Here is a 24,700-nt window from a genome sequence, read left to right as displayed (position 1 = left end):
GAACGGCGCTACTATGCAGAGCGAAAGCACGCGCTGAGTACCGCCAGAGCTGGCTGCGGGCTGAACAGGATGTGAGCACATTTCCTGCTGCGAGAGGAAGCAGGCAGCATACCGCCCCCTTTAGAGGAATCTCCACAATGCCAGGAGATGACTGTACCAAATATCCACTGCTGCAAAAATGGATGTAAATTCCAACCATTGTCTTTGTGGTTATGTAATGTGACAATCAATACTGGCGATTGTTAACAATGAATGACTTCCTGGGAAGAGATTGGAGTGGGTCACCACCCTCTCTGAAAGCAGATTCCATACATTTCATAACACAGAATAATATTAACAAAAATGTGCAGGGGTTAGTACTGTTGCCTTGCACCTCTGGGACATGGGTTTGAGTCTCTGCCTGGGTTCCATTTGTGTGGAGTTTGCATGTTCTCCCCATGTTGTCATGTGGTTTCCTCTGGTTTGTCCCCCCCCCCTCCCCCACTGTCAAGAACTATGCTGAAGCTAATTGGAGTTAGCCCATAGGTGTGAGTGTGCCCTGTGATGGGTTGGTGTCCCATCCTGGGTTGTTCCCTTCCTTGTGCCCTGTGATGGGTAACAAAAACGTACAACCAGGAAAAAATAAGTGTTTAAGTTGTATTGTGGTATGTATAAGAAGAAATATAAAATCCACAAATAAAGGCTTTTCATTAGTAATTCTTTCACACTGACACATGTACTGACCAGGCTGCAGAGGCCTGAAGGCTTAACATTACCCAAATAGCCGGATGGGGACAATGCTGCACTGTTATGAACCTTTTTCAATATGTGCCAGCTGGCCCCAGCTCAAAGCTGATTGGCCCCGGGAGTGGCCCCTCCCCTGTCACTCACCACTTCAAAACATATCATTGGCCAATGATAAATTTGGCCCCCTGTAAGAGTAATGGTCCCTCCTATGCAGGATCCAGCCGGCTTGCAGAGGTGCACTGTAAATATTGTGATCCCAGAGAACAGCCAAGGTCACGGCCATGGCTGAATGCTTATCCAGTGCTACTGTTCCAGGAAGCACGGGGTGGGGGTGGGTTGGGGGCAGAACACACACACACACTCCACACAAAAGCCTTTTCCTATCGTCACCCCCTTTACTCACTCACTCACTCTCTATCTATCTATCTATCTATCTATCTATCTATCTATCTATCTATCTATCTATCTAATCTAATCTATCTATCTATCTAATCACACCCTTTATTCCATCCCATTCTGCTTCTGATTGTAGGCAGAAAGTCTAATGTTAAAATTGTAAAATGTCACGTTTACATATTTGTACATTGTCTTGCGTGTTGCATGACATACCGGGTCACACCCACCATGTACTCTTGTGTTTAACATACTTGGCCAATAATGGAATAATGGTCTTTCTGATTCCGATGGCAGCAGTTCTATCAAGAGAAATATTGTGGGGGGTGGGGGGGGGGGGTTATGACTCTATAATTGAGTATATAAGCTAACAATTTCTGGCATGTCCAGTCTGCATGAGCCTGCCCCAGAGCTCACACCCATCCCTAACCTTCCTTGTGATTGCGTTCACCCTCCCTGTTCATGGCTGTGTGCCAGGTCCTGTCACAGTCCCACAAGGACATTGCTGGGACCCACTGACCACTTCAACAGCCTGTTTGTTACATGGTAGCGGCTGCAAACACGCCTGACAGAAACGCTACTCAGAATATTGAAACCCAGAAAAGATACTGAAACCAAAACCACAACTGTGTGGTTTGTATGACAGCATTGGACCTGATGTACATCCCAGCTCCTACTGTCCTCCTCTAATCGACAACTAGTGATGACTGATAATGTCTGACTGTGATTGGTTAGAAAGTAGGACTTTTAATGCAAATGTCATACTGCCCCATGTGCCAAAGCTGAGGAGCAGTAGATAGGGAAGCCCCTCCAATCCCCAGCACACACAAACTCCAAACTCAAGCAGCGATAAGCTTTGTCCTGCAGAAAATAAGCTTGAGTACCAGTTGAACCTGTGCCACTGTGGAAATTCCCACAACAGCATTTTAAAGATCTGTCAGGCAAGGCTGAAGGTCTCCATCTACGCGGGAATCCTACCCATTCCCTGTCTCATTCCCTGAGATGCCCTTCATTGTTTGGTGCTTAAGTAAAGCACTTTCAGCTTCCAAGGTGGACTTGCAGGGTAGACCTCATGCTGAATATAGATGTTTACCTGCCATAAATCAGAAAAAAAAAACATGGAAAAGGTAAAATAGTATAATTTTAATAGTACAGGACACATAACATAATGCCACGGAATTCATTTATATGATACATGATGATCGTTTCCTGGTTCGCAGGACAGAAAGCATGATGCAAGAAACACAAAAGATAAACTACTGGATCATATAATGATGTGGTGAAGTGTTGGGGGAAAAAGGTCCAGAAGTTAAAATTATTTTCAGCAGGAATATAATTTTACCCCCTCAAACGATTTGTGGGAGGGAGGCAACAGGTGGTCTTGAATTTTCTCAACGTTGGCCATGTACCTGCCTGGAAAACTAATTTTAATTCAGAGAAGATGTGGCAGGAAAAAAAAAAAAAAACCCATAAAATTAAAAAAACAATTAGAACAACATATTTACAGCTATCATGATTAGAAATAAATGCAATATTGAACATAACCAAAAAGACATATACATTTTATTTTTAAGCGCTTGTTTGTCTACAAATTCTCTCGTATTTTTATTAACAGTGAATACAAAATACATTTTGCATAACAGAATATGCCAGCAACTGGGGCTAAATACATACGCAACACATTCAAAGTTTTCAATAAAAAGTCCAGCAGGATCCAAGACCATGTAGCAGGAAGTGAAACAGCCACATCACAAGCTTCAGTTTTCAGTTTATAAACTTAATCCAGCAAAAGAAATCCTTGCTCATTCATGTGACATTGTTTACTAAACTTTTATTCTACATTAATTAATGCAATTTCAAAAGGTCCCTTGAAAATCGTAAGCAAGGTCAATGTTAACAAATGGAAGAGAGGGAATTACAAACAGCTGTCTTCATTGGCTCGTTTACAGGAAGGAGTCATCAGTGGGCGGGGCATAGGAGAAGCCCAGGAAGGTGTCATCTGCATCCAGAACGCTGGCGTTGACAATGGGGTAACGCACCGAATTTGTGACGCTCTCCTCCGTAAATTCTAGGTCAAAGTTCGTAGTATCATACCCTGAACTCTGCAAGTGAAAAAAAAATTATTAGGACAGAACTGGCTATAAGACTTGTACAATAAGAAAAACAGGTGGGGAAAAAAACATTTTGACCTATTTCCAGTGGTAGGAATGTGAGTGGATGCTGGCACTTACCACAGTAGGTCTGAAAGGCGGTTCAATCAGCTTCTTCTCGAGAGCGTCCCAGTCAATAGAGGAAAAGAAGCTTTGTGATTTGATCTCATTCTGAAGATGTACGAAACAAAAGAATAATCACACACACAAACTCTGATTGTTCATACTGATGGTGTGCCACAAGAAGGACAATACAGACAAAAGACAATGATTGATGGATGGATGGATTATGGCTGCTAGTTACTGTATGTGTGGTTTACCTACCCTGAGTATGGATTATGCAAGCACTGAGAAGCTGTACTGAAAACCAGTTTATACTGGCATAGTGGCTGTAATGGGAACAAGTTTGTGCTGGGCTAGCAGCTATAATGGGAACCAGGTTGTGCTGGGCTAGCAGCTATAATGGGAACCAGGTCGTGCTGGGCTAGCAGCTATAATGGTTTGTGTTGGCCTGGTGGCTGTAATGGCAACAAGTTTGTGCTGGGCTGGCGGCTATAATGGGAACCAGTTCGTGCTGGGCTGGCGGCTATAATGGGAACCAGTTCGTGCTGGGCTGGCGGCTATAATGGGAACCAGTTCATGCTGGTCTGGTGGCTGTAATGGGAACAAGTTTGTGCTGGGCTGGCGGCTATAATGGGAACCAGTTCGTGCTGGGCTAGCAGCTATAATGGGAACCAGTTCGTGCTGGGCTAGCAGCTGTAATGGGAACCAGTTCATGCTGGGCTAGCAGCTGTAATGGGAACAAGTTTGTGCTGGGCTAGCAGCTATAATGGGAACCAGTTCGTGTTGGCCTGGTGGCCGCAATGGGAACCAGTACATGCTGGCCTGGTGGCTGTAATGGCACCCAGTGGCTGAGACTCACAAAGTCCCCGCGGGAGCCCAGCCGCAGTGTGCGCTCCTTCTGCAGCAGGCCATGCAGGAAGGCCTCAGCCTGGCCGGACGCCCCCGGCTTCATCCGCAGCGCTCGGTGCAGGATGTTGTCATACATCTCATGCGTGTCCCTGCTGTAAAAGGGGGGCTGTGGGGGGGGGGGGGGGTGGTCAGCTCAGTGTCAGAAGCTCCTCTGGGCGGTGTGGGGGGGATGCTGTGGAGAACTGCAACCTACCAGGCCAAAGAGCATCTCGTAGAGGACCGAGCCCAGACACCACCAATCCACCGTGTTATCATAGGGCTGCTTTCGTAAAACCTCAGGGGCCAAATACTGGGGGGGGGGGGGGGGGGGCAGGAGAGGAGTCTGGTGTGAGCAACTGACACTAAACGGACTGGCCCGGGGGCCACACTCCACACTACAGCCCCAACCCTGACCCTAACCCTGATTATCAACAAAAATAAACACCTTTCTCAACCCAGTCCTTGGGAACCCCAAAGTGTCCGCATTTTTGCCCCCTCCCAGCTCCCAGTGCACCTGTACCAGATATTGGGTGTTCTTGATTGGCTGATTCAGGCAGACAGTCCGGGGGTCCCTGAGGATGGGCTGAGGAACACTGGCTCGCACCTGAGCTCGAGACAGCCCCTCCTCTCAGGAGGCCATCCCTCCACCTCCCAGGCCGCTTACCTCCGGCGTCCCACAGAAGGTGTTCGTGGTGTCAGCCAGGCTCATGCCTTCTTTGCATAATCCAAAGTCCGTCAGGACAACGTGGCCCTTTGGGAAACAGACAGGGTTTTTTAGGTCACCGCCCTCCCCCCCAAAACCCGCCAGTCCACCCGCCACGACCTTTCGTGGCTACGGTGCAGTGGCACTCTCTCGCCCCCACACGGTGCCACGAGGACTCACCTGAAAGTCCAACAGGATGTTTTCTGGTTTCAGATCCCTGTTAAGAGCAGACTGTCATTATTCACAAGTTGCGGTTTCCAGCACGACAACGGTCAGTCTGTGGGGACCGTAAGGAACACAGAGGATGAAGGGTATAAATCTACACATCAGCAGAGAGCAGAGACGCAGGACAAGACAAAGCCCTGTGACACCACAGAAACCACATTTCCCAGCATGCCTTGCAATGGCCCAAACATCAGGAGTAAAGATAGGAGGACGTCTAAGAAACCACTATTAGCAGTACAAAGTCTAGCGTTAGACTGTACAGCAACAATAGATTATGCAGGAAAATCACGGCTGCGGCTGCGGGGGTCATATGCTCAGGGAAAAAGCCACTTACCTGTAAATGATGTTTAAGGAATGGAGGTAGCCTAGAGCGCTAGCAATTTCTGCTACATAGAACCGGGCTCTAGGTTCCGGAAAGGTCCGCTCTCTCTGCAGGTGAAAGAACAGCTGGAAGGAAAAACAAACAACCGGTGGGGAATAGTGACGAGGAGAAGCGCGGGGGGGGGGGGGGGGGTTCTGGGGGGGGCAGTGCCACTGTGACAACATACCCCCCTGAATACGTATGCTACTTGGTTCTGAAATAAATGCATTACTATTATTATTTACATTTACATATGTGGGCTAAAATTTTGTGCACTGGGAGGTTGAGTCCCTTCAGTTGAACAGAAAAGTTAATGAGTGAAAAAAATAATCAAGCTCGTGGAAGCAAGAGAATCTAAACAAGAAATCAGAGTGAGTTACATTTGACAGTTTTTACAAACATGTAACTGCAAAGCACTGCATAAACAACATCGATTTTCAAAACTGACTTTTACTTCTTAATCCTTGCAATCTAGTGTAAGTAATACTTGGAGGGCATAAAGGTCAAATGTATCTGCCCCCCCTAACAGAACAACTGGCCCCAGTCTGGCCCCTCCAGTTGAAATAGTCTGGAACTGCCACTGAAGTGAAGGTGCGTGGAAGGAACTGGCTGGGCAGAGGGGGAGAGAAGCTTCCAGAGTTCTGCAGGAACGAGGCGCAGCTGCCAGTGGCAGCGACATCGCACATTGCGTGACTCTGGGTTTCCCTGCTACTGGGTCCCCTGCACTCACTTCCCCACCGTTGATGAAATCCAGGACAAAGTAGAGCTTGTCTGCAGTCTGTAAAGAGTAATGCAGGCCCACGAGGAAAGGGTGCTTGACGCTCTTCAGGAGGACGCTACGCTCGGCCATGATGTGCTTTTGCTGCAAGAAAACAAGCACAGTGACACGTGGCGGACGATTAAACGGTAACAGCAGAGCGCAGGCAGGGATGCCGAGGGGGGGAGGGGGGGGAGTGGAGGGGGGGGGGCAGGCATCATCTACACCCGTGCTTAGCGGGAGGGAACTGAGCTTCCATAATGCTACAGCCACACGCAGGTGAATCGCTTAGATCAGAGATCAAGCAGTAAAAGGGACAAGTTTGCTGGAAGCAGGTCAGGCTGTTACCTCCCTCCGATGCACAATCAGCCTTTTCTGTAAAACTTTGATTGCATAATATTTCCCGTCCAGTCTGTGTTTGGCAAGAAAAACCTTTAAGGGAAAATGAACACGTGTTGGGCAATCGTCCAAAAACACAACACACCCACCCAACCCCCCAGGCTGATGATCTCCCACCAGCTCTGTCACACTTCCTCTTAAGGTCACCACTGCTGGACAGTAACCGCCAGGAGGGATGTTTACCCTCATCGGGTTTCCCGGGATGGACACATACCTTGCCGAAACTCCCCTTCCCGATGACTTTAAGGAAGTCGAAGTCTGTGGGCTTGGCACTGCAGAGTGGGAGAAACAGGGTGACATTCTTCATCTTCTGAGTGACAATCCTGAACAAGGAGTCACTGTGCAGAAATATGGGCTGCAGGCTGTGAAATACTCAGATAGCAAAACGGTAACAGGAGGCTGTTTAGATTTTTTTTGCGGTAATTCTGCCGGCAGTCTGACGCAAAGGGCGGCAGTTTCACAGATAACCTTTAGCAGCAAGAGGAAGTGATGTCGCCAGGAACCATTTCCTTATGAAAGTACACACAGTCCTCCTTGGGTTTACTATAAAACTGAAATTTTGGATTCCACAGATACCACAAGGCCCCTTTCATAGGCTTGTCAAAGACCCTAACAATCTCAACAACGTGGGTTAGTTTCTGCACTAATAGCTTTGCTGTGATTGCCTGTAAGTGACACGTTATGGTCATAGGCCATGCTGTACACAGCATGTACACGCTTATAGTGGCGAGGTACACTGTAGACTTAAGAAAAATTTAGTACATTAAAAACAAAAAAAAACTGGCCGAAATGAAAAGGGACAGATTTCTGTGGGTAAACTGTACATCTGAAATGAAAGGATACCATCAACTAAAAGAGACAGTTGTTCAAATATAAAGGACCAAAAATAAACAAAAGTATGCAACAAAACCCACTTCACACCAAGAAAACCAAGAAAATAAATGAGGGGACAGACTCACTGCGGGTTTCCGGAAGGGCCCAGGTTGATGTTTCTGGAGGTAGGACTATTCTGAGAAGTAGCAAACATAACCAAGTCGGTCCAAGTCAACATTCATCAGTGACAGGGGGACAATGAACCTGTAGCCCATCCCAGAAAGATCAGGGGACACTGGGAAGGGAAGCCAGTCCATCACAGGGTGGGCAAGTGCGCATGTGTGCATGCAGACACGCACGCACGCACGCACGGTATCTACATTGCTCACAGAAAGTCTTGGGGTACTTGCTTAATTCTGTAGAAATGTTGCAAATTTATTGCTCCAAAATAAAAGTCCATTGACAAGCAACGTTAAACATCTCTCTTCATATCTTCCATGCATGTCTTCTTTTTACGTTTCATTATTTTTTGACTGATTCAGTTCTGTTCTTGCCATTTTGCTACTAATTGCAATTGTACTCATTTGCGTCGAAAGGAATACTGAACACAAATGTTTGGTGTTCTATGTTACAGTTTTCCTCGATTACTTTACAGCATTTCTCAAACTTGTATTGCAATTTTGCTGTTTTTGTGTTACACAGTGCTGTGTGACTTTCCTGTTTGCTGTTGTACTGTGTCTCGAGATCTGAAGTTACTCGTGCATGCATGTGCTTTCTCTTGCATGAACTTTGCATAATGTAATGTAGAGCCTTGCAGTGTTGAAACTAGTGTCTCTGACACAAATAACTATCAGTTTGCTAAAGAAAGTGACAATGAGAAAGTGCCAGTCAGTGACAATGAGAAAGTGGTACCCGACTATCATGCAGAATTCTGCAGCAGACTTCACTGACAATATATCTAAGTATTTTGACTCTTGAGGTCAAAACGGTGCTGATTGTACTTTTCATTTTGGTGGTACTGACTAATTCACTGGTGGAATTATTTGCTTTTGAGACATGAGTTAATTGTTTTGGGCAAGTTGCAGGCTATTGCAGCGTTATGCTACACGCATGAAGTGTTTTGAGAAATGCTTTTACATTCTTGAGAATGTTAATAAATATGTTTCATGAAATGTGCCAAAGCAATCAAGAAAAACTGTATTGCAAAGGTGTTACTGATTAAAAAGCATCCAATGAGACTGCTTGTCAATTAATTTTTTAACTCAGAACAGATCCTTTACAACTATAATTTTGGTTTCAATTTATTGCTACTTAAAAATAATGTTTTACTTAAAACTACTGGTTGTTTATAATGTAATACATATTTTTTTTGGTAAACGAATGAACAAATTAATGATTTTTGTTATAAAATCAATAAGTCTGCAATATTTTTAACTTAATTAAGCAGGTATACCATGACTTTTGTGAGCACTGTATATTTTTGTGTGAACTGTCCTTTCACTTCTATGGGCATAACCCTAACCCAACAACCTTAACCCCTACCCAGCCTTAACCTTAAACATAAGTGACCAAATAAAATACAAGACTTTTGTCATTTTTAGTTTTTTGATTGCAGTCACAGTGAGTTTCCACTTGGTTATAGGCTTTTTCACATTATGGGGAAAACTGGAAATCTGGTCTCAACAAAGCAAATAATAATAATAATAATAATAAACAATAATAATAACACACACACACACACACACACACACACACACACACACACACACAGTAGACGTGTCCCCAGCACAGCCACACCCACCTTCTCCTCCTCATCCTCAGAGGCATCCGACCAGCGTTTCAGCCTGTCCATCAGCAGGAAGCTACGCACTTCAGGACTGCGAGCAAGATGTGAGAAAGCAGTCAGATGCTGGTGCCTACAGGGTCGCTACAAGCCACATGCACCGGGGTCACGGAGCAACAGATTCCAGCCAGGAGAAGCCAGCAAGAAGCCAGTTAGCAGGGCCTGAGCAATCAGGGACTGGGGCAAACTCGGGTATCCAGAGCTGGAACGGCGAGTGACGCGGCGGAAAGGGCCTCACCAGCTGCTGAGCTGGGGGTGCGAGACGATCTTCTGGATGAATTCGTTAAGCCCAGTTTTCCTTTGCTTTAAAAATTCTAGAAGTTAGAAAAAAAACACAGTTAAACAAGATATTTTAACCTCAAAAGTTCAAACAGTCTTTGATAATGCTTTAAAATTAAGATTAGAAATTTCAGAAAGGTGACAGTTGGGTGGCAAGGAATTTAAATATATATTACTGAGTATAAGGGGTACAGTGTAAACAATCAGCCTTTCACTAAGAGCACTACCCTTCATCTCCATCAGTTTCTCATGAGTGGTACCTTCCCACAGCATCTGCTGTGCCGACATTAAGCACAGAGTCTGTCACCCATCTGAGCCACACAGTCACCTGTAAACAGGCTGCAGTGACATCAGCTCTAAGAATAAGGGTGCGAATGAGCAAAGACTCTCCCTGTAGTATATGTGTGCCTATTAAGCGCAGTCACACGAGCTCATGCCTTGCTTTCGCCAGACAGTTCTCCATTTCAGATGTGAGAAAGCGGTCAGATGCTGGCATCTACAGGGTCGCTACAGACCACATGCACCGGGGTCACGGAGCAACAGATTCCAGCCAGGAGAAGCCAGTTAGCAGGGAAGCAAAAAATCTCCAGGTGTCTGCCCCCCCCCAATCTCTGCTCTGAGAGGTGCCAGGACTTACCCGGGTCAAAATTGTCTCCGAATATCCTCTTAGCTGGGATCTTTAAGTTCATGGATGGAAACTGTTTCCTTACCTAAAAGAAAGAAAACAAGAAATCAAGAAGAAATCATCTTCATTTATATTTAATTTGTGTAGTAAACAAACTTCACACAACACCTGACGGTAACGTCACACGGTTCACACCGTCAGGCCCGGCCTGAGGAGGCGAGTCCTAAACTCCACTTACTGTGTTATACAGTTTGTCAAACTCTGCGTATCTCCTGAAGACAAACCATTCGTCCCTCCCAACACTGACCAGCACTTTGTAAACCTGGAGAAAGAAAAGGAGCTTTTTAAATATATATTTTCATTATTTTCAGTCACAGGTGAAGAAGCAGCTACCGAGTATTTGAACCGTCACAGCAAGTGAGCTGTCAGTATAGAGATACGCAGCACTTGTTCATCTGTCCACCATTTCCAAAGGGGTGGGCGGAGTCATAAGAGCCCCGCCCCCTCCTCCCACATGCCCTGCTATGTCTGGCCCTCACAGTGTAGCGTTTCTTCTTGTCCCTGTGCTCGTCGTGACAGGGGATGCTGACGCTGGGACAGCTAGGCTGCTCCATGACGTGGCTGAAAGGGGGCGCTGTTCTCTGCCCTCTGGTAGGACCCGTCAGCAGTGAGGGAGTCTGGGCTGCTGCTCACAGCGGTGATAGGGGACCTCCATGCAGGAACTGAGCTGGACTTGGGGGAAAGGGAAGGGAAAAGAAAGAGAAGAACTGCGAAAGATCAGAAAAGAAAAAAATTATGACAGCTTTTAATAATTGGGGGAGGGGGTCTATACAGATATACTCCTCTCTCCCCACAAACACTTTGGCATTGTGGACCAGTGATGCTTAGCTGGCTATTTTTAGAGAACCTTCTGGCCTCGGATGAAAGCCGCAAAGCCAGCTCGCACCCTGAGCAGCCGAAGGCAGGTCTAACGAGAGAAGAGCAAAATACGCAAGGAAGCGTTCCTCGCCCTGCAGCGCTGGGAATTTCGGTGACACAAACCGGCTGGCCGGCATTCCGGCCCGCCACTCAGCCTACAATGGAAGCAGGAAGATTTGCGATATGACATCACTTGAGCCACATGAGCTGCTTCTGGCAGGCAAGCGTAACCTTGCGTTATCCGGGCGTCTGCCAAAGGGCCTCTGAAGCAACCTTTCTCAGCCCAGTCCTCGGGAACCCCAGACGGTCCATATTTTTGCTCCCTGTCAGCTCCCAGCCAATCAAGATGCCCGAATATCTCGTACAGGTCTTAGGACTAGGGAGCTGGGAGGGAGCTAAAACATGGATTGGGAAATGCTGCTCTAACGAACACACCCATCACCTGGCTTACGAGGACTCGCCTCAGAAAATGCAGTGCATTCGTCTCCCAGTTCCTGCACCTCAGAGCTGCCACATCCATCACCATGGGCCAGTGAGCCCTGGCCACAGACACCCCACCCCCATTTCAAAATCCAGTCCATGTTTTGGCTCCCTCCCAGCTCCCAGCCAATCAAGATACCTGAATATCTGGTACAGGTGTGCAGGGAGCAGGGAGGGAGCAAAAGCGTGGACGGTCTGCAGGCTCCCAAAGACCAGGCTGGGAAACACCACGCTACCCGAATATGCGCTGACATGCAGGAATACTTGGCAGTGGACAGGAGATCACTCCCGCTGGGCTATTTAACATGCTCAGAAGGGCACTGTGAACCAAGTGTGCGGAACTGGGGAGGGAACCTTCACATCGCAGGGTAGTCAGAACTGCAAACAAACGGAAAACAAAAAGGTGTCCTAAAGGTGCCCGTATACTTCAAATGAAATTAAACTGAACACGTTGGCGAGAACAATCTGTCGCCACCCCACAACCCTAGAGGCTGCAGAATGTTTGTGATGCAGCAGACCGATATACAGAGCACAAATAAACAAGTGCATTTTAATAAAGGAGATGACAGCTCTTTTAAAGCGTGCTGCAAACTACATAATTAGTCTTGCTGATCAATCCCACGGCATCAGCCAAGCATGGACAGTGGGCGGGATTAAAACAAGGTCATATAATGGCAAAACGATGCTTAATTCGTCAATTTAGTTTGAAATGCACAGCAACCTAAAGGCCATGTTACAGTCCACTTGGCGTGCTGAATCACAGAGGGTGGCTTTAATTCAATGCCATGGTGTGTTGCTAGACCGCTGCCTCCTACAGGCACAACCGGGAACTGCAAGTCTAGGGTTGCCAAAGCAGAAGCCACGGTGCTTTGTTACTGCAGGCTTACTTCTCTGTTTCATATCCTGTTCACAGGGCTCAGATCCCACTAGGACCATAACAAAGAAGTCAGGGGCCCCTCCCTAGCCCAGACGCTCATTTCTGCTCCCGGCGAATCTACGCAACCTGACCTTCATGCGGCGATGGTCCCCCTAACGAAGACCACAACATCTCCAAGGAGTCGCACGCTATTAAAAACAGCAAATAAAAAAAAAAACAAACACCAATGAAGAGATTATCATCATCCAGCAGTCGGCCGAGGGAAGAGAAGGCGATGTCTAAAGGCCTACTGGGCAGGCATATATAACTGCAGGCGAAAAGTGAAAGTGAGAGGGAAACAGGCGGCTCATCCCTGAGCCACCCACATGCACGGAGAAACTGTGCTGGACTGACCGGGCATGTTTACCATACAGCCCGCCTGCTCAGAGGATCAGGTCGGATAACTCTGCTTAATAAAAGCCATCTGAGCTTGAGTGGAAACTTATCAATATTATAAAGCGATAATCAGCAGCATAATCTTTTGAGGTATTTATAGCGAGTGTGCAGAATTTGTTTCAGTGTCAAATGAAACCATAGATCACACACCCCCTCACACAAACACACCACACCCAGTCAGCAAGCCCAACATGTCGATGGGGGGGGGGGGGGGGCACACAGGCCGCTGGCACTTCACTGCCTTTGCTGGGACCCCTGGGCAGCTCTACCTACCTGTATGTGTCTCCGATTTGTCTGTAGACTTTATAAGAAAAAAATTGGGAAAATAAAAACAGGCAGGACCTGCGGTCACCTATGGAGCTGAGGACCTTCCTTCATTAGCAAGACTTTGCATAAACATAGTCGCTGTAACGAAAGCAAACTGTTACTCATCCTGACCTCATTCACCAGCTCTGACCAAAAAAATTTAACATACCAAAATCGGTTATGTAATGTGACTGTCGCAAAACTGTTGTGCAAGTAACGAATCTACTTGCCGAAATGCACCGATATCACGGCGTGAGAAAAGGGAACGAAGGCCATGCCGGACTTCCACTCTGGGAGGGGAAGGGATGTTCAGCGGCAATGTGTAGTGGAATCAGAGCCGGGGGAGTTAGTGAGGGACCACTGCGTGCCACACACGACACACACGGAACAACACGGGGTCCAACAGCAGCAGGAGACACCTGCACGACCGGCTTCTCCTGGATCCCTGGGGCTTCTATGTGTTGCTTCCCATTTGCTGGCCCCAGAGCACGTGCAGACCAGAAGCTGAGGAGCTGTCCTCCACCGTGACCTCGTAGCGGTTTGGAGATTATACATGTAAATATAAATACGATGGAATGTCAGCATGACATTTATTCTTAGACTGGTTCTTGTTCTGCTGGACTTGCATTTCAACTTGCATTCGTCACACATAATAATGTCTAAGAGGTACTGATTTCCTAAAGGCACCACATGCTGTCGTAAAGACACTGTCAGAAATATCCTGGCTATGTGCATCGGAAATCCGCGTGTAAAACAATCGCCGCCTAAAAGAGTGCGACCGAACCACTGTCCTTTTAGGAAACCCACTCATCCCCTGTGTTCACTTCATTGACTTTCACTTTCAGATTTTATTTCAAGATCCTTCAGTTTCCTGCGGTGTCATTCCCGAAAGCTTAACCCTCATTTGCCAGGCCCAGACTGCTGAACAAGGGCACAATCAGTGCATTCTTTCTGTCTCAGCCCTAGAGACACACCAGCCCAGCTGAGCCGGGACTGACATACAAACAGGCACCCACCACAGTTGGGCTGTCAAGTTCCCCATTCAGAAATTCAATCCGGGAAAATATCCAAATGATTCAGATTGTCAGTATGGTCAAAGAAAAAGAAGGAGCCAGAAGTGGAACAATCCCCAGCAGCAGAAGAGCTCTCAGCAAACCAGCGTCAGATACTACGATGGGATGGCAGAACAACACAGTTAAGAACGAAGGCAATCAGCGATCGGCTTCATTTCCCCCCACGTCTTGTTACATCGATACTCTCAATCTAGTTTTGTTCATAAAGAAAAGAAGCCATGGAAAGTGTTGAAATAAAGGCGGAATTCAAAAATGCAATCTCGTATGGTTTTAAACCATGTTTACACACACGAAAGCTGCGGCGATGGTGTGAGATTCCGGCTCCGTATGCGATCGGTCATCATGCCTCCTAATCAAGCTTAAGCAAACATATGTGGGGGCTTTAATTACGGCTGAATCGCCCCGTTTGTTCGATGCTCTCCGTGCATAGGCGCTTTTATTCCGACGTTTTAACCACAGTCACCGTTGTGGTGACTCTTTCCAAAGGGACGTGAAGGTACACAAACTTTCCTTGAAATCACATGGATTCAGTGAGCGGAGTTTCAATATGTGCCTATATATCCAATGTATATAAACTATTAGAAACCAAATATCCAGGTACGGCATTAAAACAACAGATATCCACGCACATCATAAGGGGGAAAACAGCCAAATTAGCGCTGTTTAAAAGTTTAAATCTTTAGATCTACTAATTACCCAAGAAGCTGAGTTAAAGAGATCCGAACGTGATTAACTAACCGAGATCTTACCTTCTGTTGCTCTCCTCAGCTTCTCCTCCAGTTGCCCGCGCTGACGTGTCCGACAGCGGTGGGGAATTAAGGCAGCAGCCCGGGGTGGCGGCCGGCGGCGCGTCTGCAGGTAGCGGCGGGGGCGGAAGCGGCTGGCTGAGCCATTCATTCGGCACCGCGCCGCCGGGCTGGCCGGGGAGCAGCGCCATCTAGCGCCCGAGTCACACATGTAACACCTCCGCTGTCCAGCAAACTTCTTCGTGTGATCCGAACGATGGAGTCTGTGCATAATTCTAAGAACCATAAAGATCTTTTAGCCAAGTTTATTCAACATACAAGGAGGCTGTCTTGGTGGGTGTGCCAGGGTATAACATAAACACGCAACATGACATTTTACATATTTAATATTACACCGTCTACCTACAATCAGAAGCAGCATGGGATGGAATAAAGGGCTAAATAAATAAATAAGCAATAGGAGTAAACAAGCAGGGCTGATGCCAAGAAGAGTTATAGGATCACATAAATGGGGCTCTATGCATCAATTACAGGATTATACATCCGTTGTAGACCTTTGAGACATCACCTCTTCCTGCCATTTACGGAATTTACTTCGTGTTAAAGCTTACGGACATGACATGCGTGTTTATTTACTGCATGTAGTATTCTATGTTTGTGGTTCGCGAAAATAACGCTTTAATTACTAACGTTTACTGTGCTTTTAACACACCGTCAAAAAACCTGGGTCTCCAGCTGTCACTGGTGATAAATGTATGGCATTTGAGTCTAAACTTCTCTATGACAGTTCCCCTTACTGCAAATTACTGAACATTAATGGACCAACAAAACATCACATAACTCTCACGTAAAATTATCGTTGAAATACATTTGTTTCACTAGCTACAACAATTCCCTAGCAAAGAATATTCCATCTTCCGTTACATAGGAGAAAACATCTCGTTTTTAAATAACATTTGTGCTTTTTAGCGTCCGACAGGCACAAAAGGCGATTTTACCCTAGGATTAAATACTAAAGTGATTAGCTACCTAAGAAGCAGTAAGATTCAGTATGATATGGATTATTATTCGAAACAAACAATATTAAATTCTTTTTTCATCTTCCGGTGGACTGATGCAACCAAATAGGTAAACAAAACTGCCCATGATACACTCAGATATGTGGTACTTGCAGTTCTTTAAAACTGAAACCTAAGCGCTATGCGACAACCCAAACTAATTTTCCCGTGATCCTTTAATGTAACCGCTTCCATTAGTTGTAGCGATGGTCTCTGGGATATGAAGTTTAATATACAGACAAATACTGATCACACGGAGCATCGTCAGGTGCATAAAAACTACAAACCCCATACTTTTCTGCGAGTAAGGTCGCCTGTTACGTCCTGAAAAAGAGGCAGTGGAAAAAGTCCATGGAAAAAAAAGAACCGCTTCCGTGTTGTTTTGGTTCTGGAATTGTGATGAATAACAGCTGGGTGAGGTGAAATAAGACTGACGAATAGTCGACGAGAAGCCTATAATGGTCTTGTAATAAATAGTATAGAAACACGTTATCCGCAGAAATGTCATTGCAGCAGGGATCGAAGAAGAAGGACAAACGAGTTTTGTCAGGTACCTGCCCGGACCCCCAGTGCCAAGCGAGACTCTTCTTTCCTGCTCACGGCTCCGGCAGCATCGAGTGCACCGAGTGTGGCCAGCGGCATGAGCAGAGAAACCTTCTGAAGGTGGAGGAAGTCACGGACCCGGACGTGGTGCTTCACAATTTACTGAGGAATGCACTGCTGGGCGTCACGGGAGCCCCCAAGAAGGGGACGGAGCTAGTGAAAGTGATGGGGCTCTCCAACTACCATTGTAAGCTGCTGTCTCCCATTCTTACGCGCTACGGCATGGATAAGCAGACAGGCAAAGCCAAACTGCTGAGGGAGATGAACCAGGGAGAGATGTTCGACTGTTCGCTGCTAGGCGACAGAGCTTTTCTTATCGAGGAGGAACATGTCTCTACTGTGGGCTATGGCAAAGACCGATCGGGCAGCCTTCTTTACTTACACGACACTTTGGAGGAGGTGAAGAAAGCAAACTATAATAAAGAGTGCCTTATTCCTGTTCATGTGGATGGAGATGGACATTGTTTGGTCCATGCTGTGTCTCGGGCATTGGTGGGCAGGGAGCTGTTTTGGCACGCCCTCAGGGAGAACCTGAAGCAGCATTTCAAGGGAAACCTGGACCGGTACAAGGCTCTATTTCATGACTTTATTGATGCTGCTGAATGGGAAGACATCATCAACGAGTGCGATCCTTTATTTACGCCACCGGAGGGCGTCCCCCTGGGGCTGCGCAACATCCACATATTTGGCCTGGCTAACGTTCTGCACCGGCCCATAATCCTGCTGGACTCCCTGAGTGGCATGCGGAGCTCTGGGGATTACTCTGCCACCTTTCTCCCAGGCCTGGTCCCGGAGGAGCAGTGCAAGGCCAAAGATGGCCAATTCAACAAGCCCATCTGCATCGCCTGGAGCAGTTCGGGCCACAACCACTACATCCCTCTGGTTGGCATAAAGAATGCGCCCCTGCCCCGGCTGCCTGCTAGGCTGCTTCCCAAGGCCTGGGGTGTGCCTCAGGAGCTCATCCGAAAGTATATTACCCTGGAGCAGGACGGCAGCTGCATTATTGGCGGGGACCGTTGTTTGCAGGACAAGTATCTGATGAGGCTGGTTGGTGCCATGGAGGAGGTGTTCATGGAGAAGCACAGCATACACCCCTCACTGGTCGCTGACGTGCACCAGTACGTGTATAGGAGGACAGGAGTGATCGGGGTGCAGCCGGAGGAGGTCACAGAGGCCGCCAAGCGATCAGTCTTGGAGAACCGGCTGCATCGATGTCTGATCTGCAACGCGCTCTCCGAGCTCCTCGTCCCTCCCGAGTGGCTCTCTCCCGGCGGGAAGCTGTATAACCTGGCAAAGACCACGCACGGGCAGCTCCGGCCCGACAAGAACTACAGCTTCCCACTCAACAACGTGGTGTGCTCCTATGATCCCGAACGGGACGTCTTGGTCCCCGATTACAAGTTGAGCACGCTCAGCACCTGCCACTGGTGCCACGGCACCGCCGTGCGTCACATCCGAGGTGACGGCTCCGTTAAGTACCTGGATGGGGACCGGACCAACACCCGCTCCCAAGGAGGCAAGTGTGGTTGCGGCTTCAAGCATTACTGGGACGGTAAGGAGTATGACAACCTTCCCGAAGCCTTCCCCATCACTCTGGAGTGGGGAGGTCGTGTCGTGAGGGAGACAGTATACTGGTTCCAGTTTGAAAGCGACCCGGCACTGAACAGCAATGTTTACGACGTGGCGATGAAGCTGGTGACCAAGCATTTCCCTGGCGAGTTTGGCAGTGAGGTGCTGGTGCAGAAGGTGGTGCACACCATCTTGCATCACACTGCCAAGAAGAACCCTGATGAATACAACCCAGTGGCCATCGACGGGGCGCATGCACAGCGCCTCACAGACGTGGCTGAGGGAGCAGCCGGGGTGGAGGCGCAGCCACCTACCAAGATCATCCTGACGGGGCAGAAAGCAAAGACGCTACACAAGGAGGAGCTGACTATGAGTCGAGCTGAGCGCAGCCTCCAGCAGAGCATCGGGGAGCACGCCTCGGTGGCCCAGAAGAAGCGCACTGACCAGCTGAAGCAGGAACAGAGGGGACAGGTCCGTCCTGTGTCCCCAGGCCCACCCCAGGAGGGGCCGGCTTCTGCCCCGGTCACGCCCACCAAAGCCACCTCCTCCCCAAAATCGAGCAAGGAGAAGAAGATCCGTGTGACCACCGACGACGGCCGGCAGGCCACGCTAACGCTGAGGGCGGAGACCACCTTCTCGGAGCTTCAGAGGAGCATCGCTGAGGAGTTTGCCGTGCCTCCAGCCCAGCAGTGCATCCGCCACGGCTTCCCGCCAAAGGAGCTCCTCCCACCCAAGGAGGGCCAGGAGGAGGAGCCACTGCCCCTGCAGCATGGGGACCGTGTGAGTGTGGAGACCCTGAAGGATCCCAGGGAGAAGAGCAGCCCGGTGCCCGCTGCCCCTGCGGCTGACACTCATGCTGTCGGCCGTGAGGAACCGGCATCTTCCAGCAGAGTGACATCACGGGAGCTGCAGGAGAACATCGACCTTGAGATGTCCTCCCTCTGCCTTCTGGCAACATTGATGGGTAAGACACGGCAAACTGATGCTGTCAGGTGTCATTCTGGCTCGTTTGTTTGTGCATTTGTAACTTTTTAATCTAAGCGTTCATGTGTGTCTCTTTAAACTGAATTTGAAACTTTAACACCATCATTCAGAGTTCACTCCCGTGTAACTGTGGATAAAGTATTGAAGGACTTTGCTCGAAATTTAAAAGTTTACGCTGCCCTGCCTTGATTTCTCATTTGAGGGTACTTACAGCTGACATCAGCCAACTGATTTTAAAGCCCTGACCTCCTTAGTTATCTGGGTAATCATTACCAGCAGTCGATGAGTGATTGCAAGCTTTGTTCTTGCATATCCTGTTAAAGAGAAGTCACTTTGAAGTCATTTTGAAACTGAAAGCTATAGAACCTTATTTGATTGCAAATTTTTGTAATTAAGGCACATTTTGATCTGCATATGCCTTAAGGGGCACCATTATTGAGGGTAATGGTGATGAAGGGATGCAGCATGGCTGTGCGGAGAGGGGAAGATGATCCTCCCGTCATAAAGGGACACCATCCTACACACCGTGATATTGGTGCATGGGTTCGACTGGGTGTGGCGTAGCTTAACAACTGGAAGCCTATGGACTGGCTGCCTGGCCGTGGGGCCGGAATGATCCAGCCTTTTTCCTGCCATCATTTCCATGATTGCTATGCAAGGCGAGTCATATTTTCACCTCCTCTTCCCCTCACCTTGGCCTCCCTGCCGCGTTGGCACCGCAGCACGCGGTTGCCATAGTGATAAGGGACCAGCGTCGGTCACCTTCTCCCAGCAAGTGCTGCTCTGCTGCTTCTCTCCAACTTAAAGTCTCTGCTGTAAGGATGTGTGCGTGTGTGTCTCTGTATGTATGTACAGTATGTATGTATGTGTGTGTGTGTCTCTGTATGTACGTGTGTGCGTGTGTGTGCGTGTGTGTGCGTGTGTGTGCGTGTGTGTGTGTGTGTGTTGCAAGGCTGCAGGTGAACCCCACAGAAAATTGTGTCTGAGCCGACGGGGCAAAGTGGGGGCGTGGACACACTCGCTGCACACGTCCTGTGGCACTTCCATGTGCCCCTTGTCTCCGCTGTGACATCACCGTGGCAGTGGAGTATATGCCCTATGGCACATGTCGCCCCCCAGCTTGTGGCGCTCCGCCCCTGCAGCCAGCCCAACCCCCCCCCAACCCTCGGCTGAAGCTCCGCCCAGAGACCCCTGGGTCCCCCTTTCTGGATATGTGGATATGTGGTGATGCTCTCCATTTTCCATTATAAAAATGACAGCAATTGCAGAGATGGGATGGGAGTAGCAGTGGGAGTGCAGCCAGACATCGATAATGGAGAGTGAAGTAGGGGCTGCAGTGTCCCCCCCCCATAGTTTAAGGTTGAGATGAACTTTATTGATCCCAGGGGCAAATTCCGATGCATACAGCAGTGATTGTGCGCAGTCGAACATGCGTGTGGTGCCAAACAGACAAAGTGCAAAGACGGTAAACACAGCACAGACATGGGGCAACCACGCAGTACAGGCAGTAGCCGGGTTAAGATGGTCCGACTTGCATACAACTTGTACTTATGAACAGACTGCCAAAAAGCCTATTAAATTACAAATTCAGGTTAAATACAGTGGGTCGTAATAACAAGTGCACTGGCTACTTTGCAACGTTCATGAACAAGAGAGGTCTCAGTTGTTTGTCAGTTGGAGGTACAATACTGTATAAGGTTACTTTATTACTGTATAATAATTATTATTGTTTTTGTTATGTACTGTGTTACATCTCTGACTTACCTACAAATTTGACTTAAAGACAGACTTGGGGAATGGATCTCGTAACCTGGGGACTACCTACACACAAATAGGATATTCTGATATATTGGAATATAGGGGAAAGTAATAATACAATAGCTATGAATATTTGTGCAGTGAAAAGACAGCAGCCCAGTGCTAACTTCCTGTCTTTCACAGGAGAAGATGTCTGGTCCTACGCCAAGAAGCTGCCTCACTTGTTTCAGCAGGGCGGCGTCTTCTACAACATCATGAAGAAGGACATGGGTACGCCGATCACATGACGTGGTGACGTCACGTGCTGTGCCTGCAGTGTGACGTGTAACCACCCTCCTGTCTCGCCCGCAGGCCTCGTTGACGGCAAGCACTGCACACTGCCTCATCTCAGCGGCAAGACCTTCGTGTTCAATGCAGCAGAGGAGCGGCTGGAGCTGTGCGTTGACGCCGCTGGCCACTTCCCCGTGGGCCCCGACGTGGAGGAGCTGGTGAAGGAGGCGCTGGCACAGCTGCGCTCCGAGGCGGCGGCGGCGCGGAGTCGCGAGGGGAGCCCCGCCCACAGTGCCTTGCGGCTGGGCAGCGGTGGCGTGGTGCGTAAGAAGGAACCACTGCGGGGCGTAACCGCCTTTCAGGGCAAGGGCCACTCACTCGGGGGCTCCCTGCCAGAGCGCAAACCGCTAGCCCGCAAGCACAGCGCTGGTGTGGAGCTGGGCACCGGCACACCCCCCGCCCTCCCCGAGGATGCGGCCCGCGAGCTGGTTCGTACCGCGCCAGGCTTTGTCACCCTGCGTGATGGCCGCCATCTGGACCCAGGCACGGTGGAGGCACAGCGCAGGCGGCTGCAGGAGATGGTCTCCTCCATCCAGGCCTCCATGGACCGACACATGAGGGAGCAGGGCCGCGGGTCTGCCCCGCCCAAAGACCCCGCCCCGAGCATGCTCCGCCACGGCGACTCAGAGGAGGAGCGGACAGGGGGCGCCGAGACGGCTGCCCAAGGCGCTGCCCCCGGTGGCCTGGAGGCCTCCAGCATGGAGGTGAGTGCGGCCGGTGCAGAGGGAGGCGCCAAGGAGGTGGTGGCAAAGGGCGCGGCTCCGGAGGAGCAGGAGGAGATGGAGAGCCAGGATGCCGAGCCAGGCAGCACAGCAGAGCCCATGGATCATTCCTGACGGGGCAGCCTGGGAGGGGAGGCCCGCATGCAGCGGGAACACCTGCCGTGCTCAGTCCACGTGGGCAGCGCGGCCAGCCTTGGGGCCGCATCACAGCTTTGGGTTCAGCGCCCCCTGTCTTCACTGCATGATGTTGCATTTGGTTCATACTTCACACGAGTATGCCTGCCTTAGTGCTGCGGCGGCAGTGCCGCTGACAGGCAGGCTGGCGATCCCAGCGTGTGCTCTGCCGCGTTCATTCACAGCCCTCCACAGTCTCAAGCAGAGGTCCGGTTTACCAGTGTGGACCATGAGAACAACGCCCCCTGGGGCCCAGCTTGCTCCGTGTGCCGCTATCTGCTGCTGCAGTGATACACGTCGCCTGACCCTGAACAAACCCCAAACCAGCTGAGATTTTCTTATTCCATTATTGTCACCATACTACAGACGTTACCCCGCTGCAGTTTTCATCACTAGCTTAATCGCGGCTCATTGCCGCCTCTTACGCTTTCGGCTAATCGGCTTTGGTTTTTTACTCTCCTAATTCAGCCTGTCTTCGGTTTTCCTGTTAAATTTGAATGGACAGTGGAATCAAAGCACACCTCTGTCATCTTAGCCATTAAAATGAAGTTCCTGTGTGTGGTGCTGTGATTCCTGTCTTAGCAGGCAAGGTCATACACCAACAGTTTGTTTTCTCAGCAGCTTCGGCGAATTTCTGCTTTATATACAAATCTGGCAGCGGTGCAGTCTGAACATTTTGAATGGGACCTTTGCATACCGTGTAATGGCTGGATTAGTCGATAGAAAATGTTTCAGTCCAGCCGTAAATATTTTTTACAACATACCGGTACCTTCTTTTATTTCCTCATCTCTCCAGCCACTAAGCCGTTTTAACAATGAAGTCGTAAAACAAGTCTTTTCTTAAGGTACTGAGATGCAGGGAAATGATCAGTCTGTACCGGAGAAGCTGGAGGAGACACTGACATTTGTGTCCCTGTCCCTTCCCCTCTCAGGTCTGTGCAGACTGTTGGGTTGTAAATGTACAGAATGTAGGAATACATCTGCAGCCAAGCCCCCCCCCCCCCCCCCCCAACCAGCAGATAGATGCAAGTAGAGCCACTGTCTTCCGGGGGAGTGGCGTGACCCTGGGTCAAGCACGCCATTTCTCTGCACCCTCTGCCCCATGCCCTTAAAACCCCCCCCTTCCACATTATTGGCCCATGCTAAGGATGCATGGGGGTGGGAGGACTTACAGGATGTTTCCCCTCATCTGCTGTGTTCTTTCATTATTTTATTTTTTTTTACATTTGCATTGCTGTAGGCTTTTCCCGTAACCACTTTGATTCATCATGCACTGAGATGTTTTAGAAATGAAGACTTCAGAATAAGGAAAAGGTTTTGTGCAAATAAACTGCTGCCATGGAGGGTATAGGTTTGATAAATAAGATTGCAGAAAGTTATTCCCCCCCCCCCGATGCTCTTTGCCATTGTTCCATGTCTACATGCAAATTCAGCAAGGTAATGAAAGTAACAGTGGCTCCTAATGTGAATAGGAAATCCCTGACAAAGTACTCATTACACCTACATTTGATAGAATTACATATACTGCATTAATGGCGGGGACGCATTCGGTGTGATCTGATCAGTGCATAGGCAGTTTGATGTACTACACTCAGAATTCAGTGCAATTCTCTGTAAAGAAATATAAAAAGCATAGGAACCTTAATTTGTGTCTTATGGCTCTCTAAACAAACTGAGAACCAGTTGTGATATTGGATGTTTTATCCTCATTTCTGAACTTTCTTTTAATTGACAGTGTTTTGAGTGGCAGATGAATGCATCACCGCATCCGGTGATAAGAACGCAGGTTCCACATTCACACCTGGGCCTCTTTCTCAGTCTTAACCAATCTCTGATTGTCAGAGAAATGTGGTTGTTTTTCTCAGCTGGCAAATTGCATTTGTTGTCACATAAAATGATACTAGTTATTTTTCTTGCCATGCAGAGAGCATCAGATTAATAAATGGTGAGACTGACATAGAACAGAACAAGCAGAGGAGTACTGTGGGTAAGGTCTCCAAAGACAAACAATGAAGCACCTTTAAGGTGGGACGTTAGAATGTGTATAAATGGTTTGTGTTAGTAATTAAAATTGTTACGCTCTAAGAATACTGTATAATATTGTCAGTCCATACAGCAATATGTGACATGGAATGCTTATGAAAATTGAACAACACTGGTTAATTTCACAAACACAAGGTGTTTTTCTTTGACTGCTGTATGAAATCTATGTATTGTAAGCTGGTGTATTATAATAGTATATATTGTACTATACATTTATCTGTACAGAAAGTTGATTTTTTTTTGTTATTTTGTTTGCTAATGAAATAAAGTTAACGAGGCTCAGTTTTTGCTGTCTGCATGCATCACTTTTCAACCTCTGCAATAAAGTAATTCCTTAACACTACTGTTTGTCATGTAGTTCTTATGAAAAATGTTTTTTTTTTAAATTTATCCTCTTAC

General features: G+C 48.3%; 2 protein-coding genes across 4 annotated transcripts; one reads left to right on the top strand and one right to left on the bottom strand.

The window, feature by feature from the left end:
- Positions 1–2,242: 2,242 nt before the first annotated feature.
- sgk3 (serum/glucocorticoid regulated kinase family member 3) lies at positions 2,243–16,199 on the bottom strand. 3 transcript variants are annotated; one of them, XM_072699462.1, is made up of 18 exons: positions 16,090–16,199; positions 15,064–15,335; positions 10,765–10,957; positions 10,464–10,547; positions 10,238–10,310; positions 9,560–9,635; positions 9,280–9,355; positions 7,625–7,674; positions 6,880–6,937; positions 6,615–6,698; positions 6,240–6,371; positions 5,483–5,595; positions 5,104–5,140; positions 4,885–4,971; positions 4,435–4,530; positions 4,192–4,347; positions 3,351–3,440; positions 2,243–3,221 (listed from the first exon to the last, which is right to left on the bottom strand). In XM_072699462.1, the coding sequence occupies exons 3-18, from the start codon at positions 10,837–10,839 to the stop codon at positions 3,063–3,065; spliced, it is 1,446 nt and encodes a 481-aa protein (XP_072555563.1). In that variant the 5' UTR covers positions 10,840–10,957; positions 15,064–15,335; positions 16,090–16,199; the 3' UTR covers positions 2,243–3,062. The 3 variants fall into 3 exon arrangements, with proteins under 3 accessions (XP_072555563.1, XP_072555564.1, XP_072555565.1); XM_072699463.1 differs by having other exon boundaries at positions 10,765–10,992; positions 15,064–16,093; XM_072699464.1 differs by having other exon boundaries at positions 10,765–10,952; positions 15,064–16,093.
- A 39-nt stretch (positions 16,200–16,238) lies between these two features.
- Positions 16,239–24,644, top strand: vcpip1 (valosin containing protein (p97)/p47 complex interacting protein 1). The gene is made up of 3 exons (XM_023794542.2): positions 16,239–19,254; positions 21,216–21,302; positions 21,384–24,644. The coding sequence occupies exons 1-3, from the start codon at positions 16,620–16,622 to the stop codon at positions 22,196–22,198; spliced, it is 3,537 nt and encodes a 1,178-aa protein (XP_023650310.1). The 5' UTR covers positions 16,239–16,619; the 3' UTR covers positions 22,199–24,644.
- Positions 24,645–24,700: the final 56 nt, after the last annotated feature.

This window comes from Paramormyrops kingsleyae, chromosome 15 (assembly GCF_048594095.1).
Source record: "Paramormyrops kingsleyae isolate MSU_618 chromosome 15, PKINGS_0.4, whole genome shotgun sequence".
Classification (NCBI taxonomy): domain Eukaryota; kingdom Metazoa; phylum Chordata; class Actinopteri; order Osteoglossiformes; family Mormyridae; genus Paramormyrops; species Paramormyrops kingsleyae.
This window is presented reverse-complemented; position numbering and strand designations above follow the sequence as displayed.